Here is a 16,549-nt window from a genome sequence, read left to right as displayed (position 1 = left end):
AAGGGTAGGGCACTTCTACACTTGATCTTAGCCAAAAGGCCGAGAAGCGATGGGTAGGGTACTTCTGAGCAAGGAGCCCCGTGCAACTGAATAGTTCACACACCCATGAAGCCAGCCCTGGTGCTAGCTTCTCTCACCACCATCATGCCCCCCCCACCCCGTTCCAGTTCCTTCTCTGGTCTCCTCTACACCATTCACAACCCCTCATCATTCCATCTCCTCCACATCTAGTCCCCCCCTTGCAAACTCCATCTTCCTGTGGTCAACCACTCTCTCCTTTCCTTATCATACAATCCCTCTCATACTCTCCATCTTCCTCCCTCCCCAGGCTCCATCACTGGCATCTCTCTCTTGCATCCATCCTGCAGCCACACTTCTTATTTCTGGTGCCCACACTCATTCATGTCTCTTTTCTTTCCATTTCCTCCTGCTCCTTCTAGTTCTCCTTTAATTTTTCCATTGTTTCCTTTTGAGTATTTTCTCCTTTTCTCCCCCACTAGTCATCCTGGTGTATTTCATTCTTCTTCATTTTCCCTGTGTAAGCCCCTGATACAAATACTATATAAACTAGTTATTTCCCAGTCTCTCTTCCCTTTCACAATCTCCTGTCATTCCTTCGTTTCTTTTATTTTTATTTTCAATTGACCTCAGCCAAGTTTTTCTCACTTCTGCTTTCATAAGTTGGCATTTCCATGCTGGTCTCATTTTTCACTGCAGCTCTCTTTTCCTTTTTCCTTTTCCTTCTCTTCACTAATTGGTACTCCCAGCACCTAGAACATTGCCTGGCTAGTCGTAAACACTCAGTAGATAGGTGTCGTATGAAGGAGCATCACAGTTCCTTTCTGATCAATTCATGTTGAAATCATCCTTCTGAATTAGATAGCATTATATGCTGTAACAGTGTAGATACCGACTGGTTATTGGTCACAGCTAAGAGATTAGTTTTGCTTTGCTTTTAATAGCGGTATATTTTAAAATGGCAACATAAACAAATCTCTTCTGTTCATAAAAGTTTCTTTAAAACTTTTCTTTCTTTGATATTTTTCCATTCCTGTGCTAAGTGCCAAATGTACAGGGAAAACCTTTCCTGTGAACAAATCATTAGGCTAGTGATCAAGTGTTGACATTAATACCGTTTACAGGGATGGAACCTAGAACATTGCCGTGATAAATGTTTGTGTGTGTTCATGTTTAGCATCAACAAGGGGAAAGTACAGAGCAGCACCACCATTCCTTAATATGATTTTTCCTCCTCTGTGGAATCGCTATATTGTGATCTTTGCGATCATCTCCTTTTTAGTCAGGAAGAAAACCTATGTTGAGTTTAACGTTAGTATAATGCTGTTATGCAAAATGCTATATAGATATGCTTGTGACTCCACATCTGTTTTAAGATGTGGACTCTGTTTTGTTTGAATATCATATTTAGAAGTGTAATCAAGAGTACAAGTGTTTTTTTTTAAATAAATTTATTGTATTTATTTATTTTGGCTGCATTGGGTCTTCGTTGCTGCACGCGGGCTTTCTCTAGTTGTGGCGAGCGCGAGCTACTCTTCGTTGCGGTCCACGGGCTTCTTATTGCCGTGGCTTCTCTTGTTGCAGAGCATGGGCTCTAGGCACATGGGCTTCAGTAGCTGCAGCACGTGGGCTTAGTAGTTGTGGCTCTTGGGCTCTAGAGCTCAGGCTCAGTAGTTGTGGTACATGGGCTCAGTTGCTCTGCGGCATGTGGGATCTTCCCGGACCAGGGATTGAACCTGTGTCCCCTGCATTGGCAGGCGGATTCTTAAGCTCTGTGCCACCAGGGAAGCCCCAGTACAAGTGTTTTTGAAAAACAAGAATATGTAGACTTTCTCCATGTTGGGCAAGGCAGGCTTGTCAAAGCAGAAGGTAAACTAGACTATTTACCCAAAATCTTCAGGGTGAGTTTGAATTTTACTTTATTATTGGGATTAGATTATCTTGCTTCTTGTTTTTGTTTGTCTTAATTAATTTTTATTGGAGTATAGTTGATTTACAATGTTGTGTTAGTTTTGGGTGTACAGCAAAGTGAGTCAGTTATACATATACATATATCCACTCTTTTTAGATTCTTTTCCCGTATAGGTCATTACAGAGTATTGAGTAGAGTTCCCTGTGCTATACAGTAGGTCCTCATTAGTTATCTATTTTATATATAGTAGTGTGTATATGTCAATCCCAATCTCCCAATTTATCCCTCCCCACCCTCTTTCCCCCCTGGTAACCATAAGTTTGTTTTCTACATCTGTGACTCTATTTCTGTTTTGTAAATAAGTTCATTTGTACCATTTTTTTAGATTCCACATGTAAGTGCTATCATATGATATTTGTCTTTCTCTGTCTGACTTAACTCAGTATGATAATCTCCAGGTACCTCCATGTTGTTGTAAATGGCATTATTTCATTCTTTTTTATGGCTGAGTAATATTCCATTGTATATATGTACCACATCTTGTTTATTCATTCCTCTGTTGATGGACATTTAGGTTGCAGAAGCATGTCCTGGCTGTTGTAATTAGTGCTGCAGTGAACACTGGGGTGTATGTATCTTTTCAAATTCTGGTTTTCTTCAGATATATGCCCAGGAGTGGAATTGCTGGATCATATAGTAGCTCTATTTTTAGTTTTTTTAAGGAACCTCCATACTGTTCTCCATAGTGGCTGTATCAATTTACATTCCCACCAACAGTGTTAGCAATAGAGTTTTTATGTTAAAGTCCTTTTTAGTGTAGAATATCAAAGCATAATGTCGCAGTCATAAATAAGACCTTTCAAACCTTATCAGTTCTTTGCTCAAAGGCTAAGTGATTACCTATGGCTTCCAGAATAATTCACTCTGTATTCCCTAGAATGCCATTCGAGGCCTCCAGTCTGTCCCTAACTCCCTGTCTAGTCTCCTTCCTTTTCCCTATCATATTTCTTGTACTTTAAGCTAACTTGAGCTTCTTAACCAATCTCAAATCCTAGATACCTGCTTGTCCCTGAGCCTTTGATCAAGCTTTGCCATGGGACAGGAATGCACTTTCTCTTCACATCTACCTGTGAAAACTCCAGTCTCCCTTTTGTGCCTGCTCAAATGCCACTTCCTTTATGAAATTTGCTTTAATTCTTGCTGCTGGGAGTAATTCCGTCTTCCTATAGGTTCTTGTAGAACTCTGAATCCATTTTATGGCAGGTATCAAATTCTATACTTCCATTTTCTGCCCACATACCGCATCAGCTCTTCATGTATATATTTCCTATGGGAAGGCCGTGTAGTCCTTACTTTGATATCTCCTCCAGCCTCCATCATTCCAACTTACATACAGCAGATGTTCCATCAGTATTTTCTGAGTAAATATATTAACCATACTCATTCTTTTTTTATTATTATCGTGCTGTATGTAGTAAGAAGTAGGGCACCTGTAATATAGTGCCACAAACTGGATGACTTAACAGCAGAAATTTATTATTTCACAGTTCTGGAGGCCACGAAGTCTGAAATCAAGGTGTCCACAGAGCCATGGTCTGAGACTGAGTAAAATCTTTCCTTGCTTCTTCCTAGCTTTTGGTGGTAGCCAGCAACCCTTAGCTTTCCTTGGCTTGCAGCTGTACCAGCCTAATGTCTGCCTTCACTGGTCACATGGAGTTCTCGTGTGGGGGGTAGGGTGTGTCTGTATCCAAATGCCACACCCTTTCTTAATTGAGTTATAATTGACATGTAACATTGTATTAGTTTTAGGTGTACGACGTAATGATTTGATATATGTATACATTTCTCTTTTTCTTTTTTTTTTTTTTGGCCACGCGGCATGTGGGATCTTAATTCCCCGACCAGGGATCGAACCTGTGCCTCCTGCATTGGGAGCTTGGAGTCTTAACCACTGGACCGCCAGGGGAGTTCCATATATGTATACATTTCGAAGTGGTTACCACAATAAGTTTAGTTAACATCCATCACACCACATAGTTACAAATTTTCCCCCTTTTTATAAAGACACCAGTCATGGTATTAGGACCCACCCTACTCCAGTATGACCTTAACTTAACTAATTGTATATGTAATGACTCTATTTCCAAATAAGGTCACATTCACAGTTACTGGGAGTTGGGACTTCAACATATCTTTCTAGGTGACACAATTGAACCCATAACACTAGGGAAATAAGAATTCATATATAACCATATAGTCCTGGGTTATCATCTAAGTTGTAGTCAGACTTGCTTGAATTACATCTGTATGTCTGAGCTTACATTTTAAATAATTTGCTGCCCAGCTAATCATGGAAAGCAAATGTGGAGAAGGCCCATGACCATTGCCCAGGGGACATTTCAAAATTCCTGTGGAGATGAACTAGGCTAATTTTTTTTTTTTTTTTTTTTTTTGCGGTACGCGGGCCTCTCACTGTTGTGGCCTCTCCCGCTGCGGAGCACAGGCTCCGGACGTGCAGGCTCAGCGGCCATGGCTCACGGGCCCAGCCTCTCCGTGGCATGTGGGATCTTCCCGGACCGGGGCACGAACCCGTGTCCCTTGCATCGGCAGGCGGACTCTCAACCACTGCGCCACCAGGGAAGCCCCTAGGCTAATTTTTTAAGGGGTAAAAATGATGGAATATTTTAAAAGAGAATATTCCATATTCTGGATGGGTTCTACTGTAAGTGTGGTTTCATGGTATCTATATTATGTCTGACCTCAACATACCGTGGCTTCTCTCTGCAGTCCTGGGGGCAGTAAGAAGCAGGCTTGGAATAATCATAATAGCTCTCGAAATTTGTTGAGTACCTGCTGTTTGCCGGGCACTTGGCTAAGTGTTTAACATGAATTATCCCATTTAATCTAATCCTTTACACTATGTGGTAGGAAATATTACTGTCCCAGTGCTACGTATACATATATACAGGTATCAGGGGATGAACAAGGAGCCTTCCCATCATATAGCTTTAAATTGTCTGCTTGTCAGTGGCTTTTATTTTGCTTGTACGAAGGTCTTTTATTCATGAATAATAAGTCATTCCTGAATAGTGATGGGGTAAATATTTCAATCTTCATTCCCATCTTTGCCCTTTTGAACAGGAAAAGAGTGAAAAACTAGTGCTGGAGGAAACTGCGTATGAAGAAATAGAAAGGGATTTTCAGGAGGTTCTCAGCGAACTTTCAGAGGACAAAAGTTTGGAGAGATTTAGGGTTGAATATGAGAAGCTTCATGCTGTCATGAAAAAGTCTTATGACAATGAAAAGCGTCTGATGGCCAAGTGCAGAGAGCTGAATGCGGAGATCGTGGTTAATTCCGCGAAGGTCGCCACTGCCCTGAAGCTCTCTCAGGATGATCAGACCACCATCACGTCCCTGAAGAAGGTCAGTGATCTTCTAGAAATGGAACCAATGGCGAGCTTTCATAAATACATCCTATACTTAAAACATCATCCTGTCATTATATTGGCAGCTCTAGGCTGGTAGTAAAAGAGTTATTAAGTAAAAATTTACATGATTTATATATTCATTAAGCCTAGGGAATAATGTTAATTTTCAAAGAACTTAAATAGCTTGAGTGAATTTCACAATGCAGGAAATAAGGTAGAACCTTACTGGCCTGGTTTCTAAGAAATACTGTGTTCACAAAAACAATTGGCCATAAGTAAGTATAGTATTAGGAATATCAATATGTCTTGTTTGACCCAAGATAAGTAATTAAATATCTTATGATGATAGCTTGTAAAAGATCTTTTCATATTTCTACATTTTCCACTGTTTTAGGAGAGGTTACCTTGAGAATTTCCAGATGGTAGTTTTCATGATCTTTCCTCTTATCGCCCCTTTGCTTCTGCCTTGATCGTCCCAGTTCCTCATAATGCGAGAACAGGGATTCAGTCTGGGAGGGATATTGAGGAAGTATGGCATTTTTTTACACTTTATTTTTTCATCCTCAAGTGTGTTGCATTATTTTGAAGGTAAAACACAAATGTTCCTTGTAGATTGCAGGGTGATAAGAGGTTAAGATATTTTAATTTATAATTGAAACCCTAGTGCTGAGAAATAATTTGCAATATTTTTAGATAATTGATATCATGCAATTAAACATACCCCAATTCTAATGAAGTTCCAAGACTAGTGCAAAATGTAACTAACCTGTTTTCTTAGGAACCACTATTTTTACTGTCTTTTTCTCTCTATTGTTATTTTCTTCTTCTCCTTGCAAAATACCAATATAAGAAGGCTTTAAATCATGTTATGATGAGAAAAGACCCCACTTTTTATTGTAAATTAAAAAACTGGAAATGGAAATCATGAATTGATTAAAATATAATTGGTGAATTTGCTTTGGACAAGACTTCATATAATCATATTTCATTTAAATATCCTTCATTTGTTTTGCCAAAAATAGTACATATGGTTGCTACAGAAAAACATACCCCTTAAACTGACATTTTTTTTTTTTTTTTTTTTTTTTGCGGTACACAGGCCTCTCACCACTGCCGCCTCTCCCGCTATGGAGCACAGGCTCCGGATGCACAGGCCCAGCGGCCATGGCCCACGGGCCTAGCCGCTCTGCGGCATGTGGGATCCTCCCGGACCGGGGCACGAACCCATGTCCCCTGCCTCGGCAGGCGGACTCCCAACCAGTGCGCCACCAGGGAAGCCCCTGACATTTTGTTTTTTTTTTTTTTTTTTTTTTTTTTTTCTGTACGCGGGCCTCTCACTGCTGTGGCCTCTCCCGTTGCGGAGCACAGGCTCCGGACACACAGGCTCCGCGGCCATGGCTCGCGGGCCCAGCCGCTCCGCGGCATGTGGGATCTTCCGGGATAGGGGCACGAACCCGTGTCCCCTGCATCGGCAGGCGGACTCTCAACCACTGCGCCACCAGGGAAGCCCTGACATTTTGTTTTGAATCACTAAATTATGTGCTGCAGTTACCCAAGAATCATCTCTGTCTCTCTAATGTAATAGCATGAATTTATTTAATTAAATAATTTCTTTCACTCATTTTATTCCTTGTCAACATAAAAGAATATTTTCACCTTAAGCATATAGGTTCTTACCTGTATAAAAGGACTCACATTGCACTTGATGAAATTTTGCAAGAAAATTAAGTGTCAGGGCAAAACTCAAGGTTGTTGCAACATTTACTGTCCTTCGTCCGTGTACTCGAATGGCTGTAATTCACTTTTAAGTATTTCTGTTAATATTCCACTTTGTATTCAGAATAGTTTTGTTTTTCCCCTAGAAGCATTTGATGAGAAGGCCTGGGCTTGGGTTTCTGGAAATGGGAATTATCAAGGCTGTTGTGTACAATTTGGTGACAGCCAAGACCTCATTTCTATGGATGGCTCTAAAGTTCACCTTGCCATCCACGAGCTCACCTGGGGCCTGAGGGCAAAATATATTTTTAATATGGAATCTATCAAGAGCTTCAAATTTAGGACTTGGATCCAAGACCATTCCTTATGTGATAAACCTTTTTTTTTTCCTATAAAATATCTGGACTTGGAAAACACATAAGCTTTCATTTTCGATTTTGTAAGCCTATCTTAACATGTTTAGAAATAATACCATTAGTTATAGCAGCCCCTGTAGTATGTGAGCCCTGTGGCCACACTTACCTACACAAGAGAAAATATCCTTTGCCAGTATCCCTCTTTAAAACTGCTTTTCAGTATTGACTAACTCATGTTGAACAATGCAGTAAGTCAATATACATTTAATACATAGTGTATAACGGGTAATCTTCGTTCCCCATAAATAGCTTCTATAACGTAGTTGTTTTATTATTCTATTTATTCAATTTAGCTTGCATCTGGAACCTAGTTTGGTTTTTCTCACTGATATCCCATGACCCACCTAGGAAATTGAAAAGGCTTGGAAGATGGTGGACTCAGCCTATGACAAAGAGCAGAAGGCAGAGGAGACGATTCTTGCCCTGAAAGAGGAAATAGTGAACCTAAGCAAACTAGTCAAGCAAGGGTCTGGACTCTCCGTGGACCCGGACAGCAAGTAGGTCATAGCCGTCTTGATTCATGTTGAACTTGCTTTTGCAGAGGCCTCCTTCTTCAACAGACAGCCTGGGGCTTGCTGGTACTATCTTGAATGTTCTTTGTGAATACAAGACTCTACTTTGTTGGGTTCCTAGACATAGTTTTCTGTCTATTGCCATTTTTTTCTTTTTAATACTCCTTTTCTCCATGCCCAAGAGCTTCTAATTCATGGTTATATCAAACTTCTGGCTCTATAAAATCAGTGCTACAGTTTTAAAATGAGTAAAGATTTTAACTTTATTTCTCTCAAACTTGTGTGCAGTGGCTGACTTTCTTCCCAGATTCCCAGCCCCTCCCATACACCCCCTGCCCCATGATTAGCCATATCACTATCCTTCCTACCACCTCAGATTCTAGGCCAGAAAACAGTTGCTCTTCACACTTGTTACTCCTTCATCCCTTAACATTTTGTCTTGTTGACTCGGTCTCCTAAACATCACTTCATTCTTCCCCTCCTCCCTATCAGCAGCGGGTCCCCTGTTCTCTGCTGGATTTGGCAGTAGACTCCTAACTGTTCTCCCTGCCTTTGAGGAGACATCTCCCCTCTTTACCATCTTCCATACCAGACTTATTCTTCTAAAACATGTAGCTACATGCTTCCATCTCCAGCATATGCACCTTCGACAGCTACCCATTTCCTAAGGATAAAGCCCAAAGTCTTGAACATGTCTTGCAGAACCCTTTGTAGATCTGCCCCAGTCAGCCTTGCTAGACTCACGTCCAGCAGCACCATGCTTGCTCATGCCTCCATGTCTTTGGACATACTGTTTTCTATGCCAGGGATCCTTTTTCTTCCCTTCTCCACTCAGTAAACAACTATTCATCCTTCAAGACCTATCTTAAACACCATCTTAACTTTATCACTGTCAGCATCTCTGTTCCAACCTCCTCCCAAGCCTCAGACCCAGTGACCAGGCAGAAGAGTCATTGTGTTCCCTGTTTCCATAGGACCCAACATCTCCCTCAAGTATGGCACTGATCACATGGTACTGAAATTATTTGAGCTTCTCTGCCCATTAAGCTGTAAACTCCTTGAGGGGAGACATCTATCTCTACCTTCCCTCTAGGAATCTAGCACTCTGTAGGGCATGCAAAACCTTGCATTAATTAATGAACCAGGAATGAGCATACACTTCCTTAGGCATCCTTAACTAAATCTACCTGCTGTCTAGGTTTCTTATACTTTCTAGATACATTTATCAAATGTTGAATAGGTAAAATAAACAGAAGATGTGGTGTTCATAATAATGGACTCTATTTTCTTATTAAAGAAGTCATGCACGATCAGAGCAACTATTGAAGAGCAACTGTTGAAGAGGAACATGAGGGAACTGATTTGGTTAGGAGGAGTTTTAATGAAAATCAGAACATGATGAGGAGGAGAACTGATGAAACAATCCAACTCAGAATTTTATCTTCAGCAGTGCGCTTAGGTGTAGCTGTCTGTCTTTACAGTGACCTTAAAATTTAAGGTCTTGTTTATGGAGAAGAGTTCGCGGTTTTGAAGGTTCTTAATTAAACAATTATATCAAAATTGTTGGTCAATACATATTATCGAATTACTGTGTTTCCAACAGCCATTTAATGTCTGTCAGCTGCAAGTGTCTCAAGTGCAAGTTCTCTGCTTTCTCAGCTCTAAAGTAGCTGCCTTGTTCTAGATGAATTCTGCTGCACAGGTCTTATCAGACATAGTTTTTCTACTTTCAGAATGAATACTACAGGGGTGTGGAAAGCAAGGAGTAGAAATCAGCCCCCCCAACTCTTCCACCCTAAATTTCACTCCTCAGAGATAGCCAGTTATCAATTTGATGCCTATTTTTCTAGACTTCTATAAAAATGCCTATAGTACACACACACACACACACAGACTGTCATTGCTTAAAAATAAGAAAAAGGGTCATATTATGCATATTATTATTGGAACATCCTCTTTTTCAGTTAAAAACTCAGAAACAGCTCCCACGTCAGGGCATAAAGATCTTTCTCTTTCACACCTGAATAGTGTTGATCCTTGACCATAAGTCTTTCCCATGAAAACGAGTTCAGAGGATGATAAGAAGGCTCCCTGAGCAGATGGCCATTTAGTCTGACTCCCATGTTCTTCTTTTTTAGTATCCAAGGTTTGTTGAAGCTCAAAGAAGAAGTAACAAAGGAGCGAGACCAACTCTTGTCAGAAGTGGTGAAATTACGAGAGGCCTTAGCTCAGACCACTGAACAGCAACATGAAATGGAGCGGTCCAGGGAAGAGGCAGAGCAGACCATCAGTCAGGTCTGCTGGGACACGGAGAGCACGACAAGGACCATTACCTTCCAGAAGGAGGTTTTGTCCTTCTCCAGGCTCCCTTCCTGTCTTGTTCCTTTCTCAGATTTACGACCCTCCCTCTCCCCCACCCCCCCCTGCCCCCCAGCCAGGTCACCAAATGAAGCATCCATGGTTTGGCTTGTTTCTCTGGTCTGTTTTTGCAAGAGCAGTTTTACTTGAGTCATTCTCTGTCTGAGAAGTTACCAAGATAGGGCACTGCTTACATTTCTGGCCCAAGAAGGTGTCCCCTGTGACAGCCAGGGCGCCCTGCATCTGGGGATGGTGAAAGCAGTTCCCCTGCCTTTCTCCTGTGTAAGGAAGCCATCTAGCTGAATCCTTCTGAATAGTTTTCTATAAAACCAGAAGTCGAATAGATGGTACACAAGCGCAGGCTTGAGGAGAAAAACAGGAGACTCCTTTGATCATGAGATAGGAGAAGGATATTTAGCAATATCCAGGACTCATGGAAAATACACTTTCATATTTAGGGTAGCTGGCTACATTTTATTTAGTTTCTGTTGATGGAGAGTTAGATGAATTCTTTCCATGTTTGACTTCCCTAGAGTTCTGGGCTTCCAGTATTTAACTGGATTTTATACATTTCTTTGTGGATTTGTTCCCACCATCGGGGTGGCTGTTTGGTGCCAAGGCTCTGAAAAACAATACAGAATATTCTTGAAAAGTTTGAACATTGCAGTTCAAAGATGACTCTCCTACAGGAGAAATACTACTTCAGAGTCATTGCGCTGAAAATATCTGAGAGAGGGAGAAGCTCGGCTGGTGGAGACCCGTCCTAAGGGGCTCATCTCCCACACCCCAACCCCCATCGTCCTTTCTGTGCCTGTAGTTCCAACAAGAAATCCAGCAACGTCAGAACGAAGCTCTGCGGGAGACTCGGAAGAAGGAAAAACTAGAGAAAGAGCTCAAGCAGATTCAGACGGACATGGACACCAGGCAGACAGAAATCAAGGCCCTGCAGCAGTACATGCAGAAGAGCAAGGAGGAGCTTCAGAAGCTGGAGCAGCAGCTGAGGGAGCAGAAGGTGGGCTGGGCAGGGTTGCACCACGGGGCCTGGCCAGACAAGAACGGGGATTTTTGAATTTTCTTTGGAAAGCAGCAAACTCCCTTCACTGCAGATGTTGGTAACACAGCACGTAGCACTGTACCGTGTTTGGTCTTTGAATGGCTCTTATAGGTAGATATGCTGTATTCCCCCCATCCCCCTCCTGCCATGCTCTAACAGGTTAATCTCTTTTTATCCTTTTATTGATGTGTAACATACACATAGAAAAGTGTATAAGTCACAAGTATACAGCTTGATGAATTTTCTCCCCTTGAACACGTCTTGGTTACCTGTGCCCAGCCTGAGAAATAGCACCCCGGGAGGCTCCTCGTGCCCCTTCCCAGTCACTCTCTCCCCCAAAGGTCAGCACTCTTCTGAATTCTAAGCAGAGGTTAGTTTTGCCTGCTTTTGTACTTTACAGAAATTAAATTATACAGGATGTACTCTTTTGTGTCTAATATCTTTCTCCTAACGTCCTGTTTTTGAGATTCACTTATGTTGTTGCCACATAGTTATAGAACCACACTATCCAATATGGTAGCCACTAGCCACATACAGCTATTTACATTTAAATTATTTGAAATTAAATAAAATTTAAAATTCAGTCCCTCAGCTGCACCAGCACCATTTCAAGTGCTCCATAGCCACATGGGGCTAGTAGATACCATATTGGACAGTGCACATAGAGAACATTTAGTTCATTGCAGGAAGTTCTATTGGACAGAGCTCAGAAGACCATTCACTCTCATTGCTCTAAGCATTCCAGCCTGTGAATATAGCATGATTTATATTTAACAGGTTTAATTTTAAGTTTCAAGTTTGGGAAACCACACACTGTCTTTATGCGTTTTAAATATGGTAATTTTTAAAAACATTTCCTCTGTAATAACAGTTTAAGGTAACACAAATGCTGGTCTGTCTTTTCTAATTTCTTAAAGAAGAACCATTTCATCTAATTGAAAAAAGTCATTTCTTGAAAATATGTTCTCTTAGGAAGTTTCCAAGTTTAAGCCATACATCATTTTTCTACTTAAAAAATTAGATAGTAGAACACATTTGTCAGTTGCTTTATTAATTTTATATAAAGCCAGCAATCAAATAGATAATATGCAGTGTGCAACATCCATGAAAAAAACATGTGGCTTTCTTTGAGCATGAAATTTAAGAGGTTTTTGGTTATCACGTTAAAACTATAGTACTTTGTTTAGCAACATCCGGGACCCATGGAAAATTTTATTTAGTTCCTATTGATGGGAAGTTGGATAGATTCTTTCTGTGTTCAACTTTTGCTTGAGTGGAAGTTATATATTGGAGTAAGTGTCTTCTAAGCCATCTTCTCTCTTTTTTTTTGATATCCCTCCATCTCCCTAATATTTTCCCAATAGAAATGACTTCCCAAAAAATAATCCTCTGTTTTTATAAAACCTTGTCTTCTCTGAATAGTCAAGGTAGGGAAGGGGAAAATCCAACTGACACTGAAGTCAAGGAGGTAGAAATCATTCCACTACTACTCCACCGTTTTGACTTAAGTTGGATGAAGGGGAATTGTTTTGTGTTGGTGTTAGTGAATGGTTCTGTTCCCGAAAATGTTGTAGGCATGCTAATGCAGGATTTGCTTCTGAAGATATAGCTTCTGAGCCCCACAGCTGATAAAGCTCCTTTGAATCTCTAGCTCATTTGCAGCGATTATAGCAAATGTTGTGTATGCTAAGCCTGCCAAATGGCAAACAGGCATTAAAATATTTATCCACCACCTGTGAACAAGTCTTCCCAAGGTGCCCAGAAAAAAAAATTATGCTCTCTGTGTTATTCATTAGAAGGCATCATTTCCCTCAGCCGTTTAACATTCGTCATATTTGAATGCCTTCATGCTTTCACTGGGGAGAAAGAACAATTCCTGCGAAGACAAAAAAAGTGTGGTTGCCGTGCTTGTCCCAGGAGGTCTGCATGGCCTCCTGCGTGGATGTGCAGCTACTGTAATCAGATTCAAAAGCGTTAACCAGCTCGTTCTACATCTTTCAGATACTGAATGAGAGAGCTGCAAAGGAGCTGGAGCAGTTTCAGATGAGAAATGCTAAACTTCAGCAAGAAAACAAACAACATAGTTTGATTTGTGAGCAGCTATCCCAGGAAAACCAGCAGAAGGCGTTGGAGCTCAAAGTAAACGCCAAGTGACATATCTGTTCCCTAGCATGCCCTCCTTCATTCCCTATTAATATAAGTTGGCTGATGCTGTTATAGCCTTTGGTTGGATAACCTGGATTAGCCTTGGTCCTTCAGAGGCAGGTGTAAACCTATAGTGATTGCTTTATGCCCGGAAGCAGTTTGATAACTTCCATTCTTATAACATTGCTAAGCTGATTATTAATCATATGACTATGCAAATACTTTCCAAAGTGAGCTCAGATGTTCACCTCTGTAATTTAGCCTTGCAAGTAACCAGTTGCCCAGAGCTAGAAACCATTTACACATGTGAGTGGCAAAGAAGTGAGATTGTATTTCACTATTTGTATGGAGTGAGAGGGGTGGGGGACGGACTGGTACTATTTGATATCTACTTTTAGGACTGCAGAATCATGATTTTCACTTCTGTCCAATGTAAATTTCAAGCTAGGTCTCTTATTCTCCCTGCCCTGATTGAAGAGTGCTTGCAAATTAAGTTTGGATAACCGTTTTTTACTTGGATACATATTGTCTGCCTACATGCTTAGCAGAGCGGATTTATGTTTATCACCAATTCTGAAAAATCCATAAGCCCTGCTCTAGTTATGTTAGAATACTGGGCATAAAATGAGTGACTAATCAGGAAAATACATTGATTCGAGTAGTAAATCTTAACAGTTTTTGCATCACAGCACCTTTTGAGAATCTGATGAAAGCATGTGTGTGCGTGCACACACACACGCACGCACACTTATTTGCACATCTTGTGTCTTGTTTTGCATGCAGTCTTAGAGGTTTACAGGATTTTTCTGAAGTCTATCCATGAGGTCTGGATTAATAACTACTGAATTAGAACATCTTATTGTTTTAATTGAAAGGGGCCTTAGATGAACTAATTTGGACCTGGTAGGATCTGAGGCTGAGGAACATTTAAGTAGTCCAGAAATGTTTGGCTCAAAACCATTCTTTATGAGAATGCTCCAAGTTAAAGCAGAAATGAAACGACTACTGAAGGCAAAATAATGTGTTAGCCCCTAAGGTGAAATTAAAGGAAAAATACGTATGCCAATAATTCTCTCCTTTGATGACATATGCATATGGGGCACCTTGAAAGATGGAATATTTTTGTTATCAGATCCTAAACCTATGGGATTCTGCTTCTAGCAGTGATCTGAGGATAACGTGCCCAGCTAAGTGCAGCCTCTTCATTGTCAAGAACTGGGAATAATTGCTACTCTTTATTTGCAGAAGAATCACTAGTTGCTTTCCCAGTCATTTCTAAGAATGGCACATCTTTTAAAAAATGAATTTTAAAAAAATTCATAAAACTTGAAATCCATAGACAAAAAACTGGTGCTTTACTTTGCTGGAATTGCTGTTTTGATACCTTTTGACATCGTGTAGACTTGCTTATTAATGCTACCCTGTCCACCTGTCTATATATAGTGATTGACTAACATACTCTGAGGAAGGAGGGCCCCTTTTCTAACGTATGTAATTGCACTACAGTGGCTGGCCCCTTTTCTAATGTATGTAATTGCACTACAGTGGACATGTGGATCCAAAAGACTCAATATTTTATAGCATGTTAATAACCTCCAAGAGAGATCATTTTGTGAGTCTATGAAAGTTGCTAATCACTACAGCATTTGTACACAAATTTCACACATTTATGGTACAACTCAGCGTTCTTATCTTGCTTGATTCAACAATTCCATGGTATCTTGAGGTATCAGGTTTAATCAGTCTTTTCATTGTTTTTAGCTCATATAGCCATATATTTTATTACAGACTTTTTCAATTTCTCTCAGAAACCAAACAGTGTGTGTTTTGATTTAATCCCACAGAACAACTTTACACTGACATAGGAATAATGTCCTTTTATTGGTTGTGAGTTTACCGTCATCCAGTCACCGGCTCTTTATTGACTGAGTGTCCCTGCTTAATCCTCTCTCACTAATCATAGGCCAAAGAGGAAGAAGTCCATCAGATGTGCCTTGACATTAGGAAGCTCAACAAAATCAGAGAACAAATCCATAAGAAATTGTACCAGATTGAAGGTCAAAAGGGAGAAGTGGAACAGCACAAGGAAACCCTGAAAAATCAGATCTTGGGATTAGAGAGAGGTAAACCAAGAATCATTTTGTGCTTTGTTTTATTAGTTTATGAGCGTTTCATTGGTAACTAATGTCATTTGGCAACTCCGTGCATGCAAACACAAACCATGCCAAATTAATTCAGTAAAACAACATTCAAGCTGGTAAGTAGATAATATGGAGGAGACATCGTTTTGAATACCTTGAACTTTCTTACTTTAAAAAACTCTTCAACAGGTTATACTGAGCCCAAAGTATTTTTCAGTATTTGTCAATGGAGTAAATAGCATCTATAATCTTAGGTCTGTGTTCTACATGTCTTTTCCTTCAGTCTTCTTTTTTCACCAAAGATGTGGGATAAATTCAAATGAATATTCCGCATGAGCAGTATTTGAGACAATAGTATACCCAGAATCAGTGAGGCAAAAATTAATGGCTTCTAACTCCTTTCCTCTGTTAGCACTTTACCATATGGCAAATGCTTGTTTTAGCCAACTATCACATTGACCTGTGGAGGGAAAATTTAAGTGCCACAGGAGGACGTGTAGTACAGTGACATCATTAAGGATACAAACTCTCAAGTCAGATCTACCTGGGTTCAGATCCCACCTCTATCACATTTAGCTGTTGGGGATGAAATAGCTAATATATAGAAAGCTCTTGGGACAGTGCCTAACACACAGTAAGTGCTTACTAAATGTCATCTATTGGGACTTTCCTGGTGGTCCAGTGGTTAAGACTCTGTGAGTCCACTGCAGGGGGTCTGGGTTTGATCCCTGGTCGGGGATGCACGCCGTGCAGTGCGGCCAAAAAAAAAAAAAGTCATCTATTGTTATCCAGATATATTACCACTTATAAAAGTAATAAGAGAATACTATCTCATTCTGAAAAAGAATG

General features: G+C 40.5%; 1 protein-coding gene across 1 annotated transcript in view; it reads left to right on the top strand.

Moving 5' to 3' along the window:
* The window catches only part of CFAP58 (cilia and flagella associated protein 58), a 112,354-nt gene that overhangs the window by 580 nt on the left and 95,225 nt on the right, over positions 1 to 16,549 (top strand). Inside the window, exons 2-7 of the mRNA XM_081252928.1 lie at positions 5,072 to 5,353; positions 7,839 to 7,987; positions 10,141 to 10,297; positions 11,178 to 11,372; positions 13,416 to 13,553; positions 15,523 to 15,682. Of these exons, the coding sequence (XP_081109054.1) occupies positions 5,072 to 5,353; positions 7,839 to 7,987; positions 10,141 to 10,297; positions 11,178 to 11,372; positions 13,416 to 13,553; positions 15,523 to 15,682 (1,081 nt within the window). The remainder of the gene's footprint in view (positions 1 to 5,071; positions 5,354 to 7,838; positions 7,988 to 10,140; positions 10,298 to 11,177; positions 11,373 to 13,415; positions 13,554 to 15,522; positions 15,683 to 16,549) is intronic.

This window comes from Mesoplodon bidens, assembly GCF_964165515.1.
Source record: "Mesoplodon bidens genome assembly, chromosome: 1".
Taxonomy (NCBI): Eukaryota; Metazoa; Chordata; class Mammalia; order Artiodactyla; family Ziphiidae; genus Mesoplodon; species Mesoplodon bidens.
This window is presented reverse-complemented; position numbering and strand designations above follow the sequence as displayed.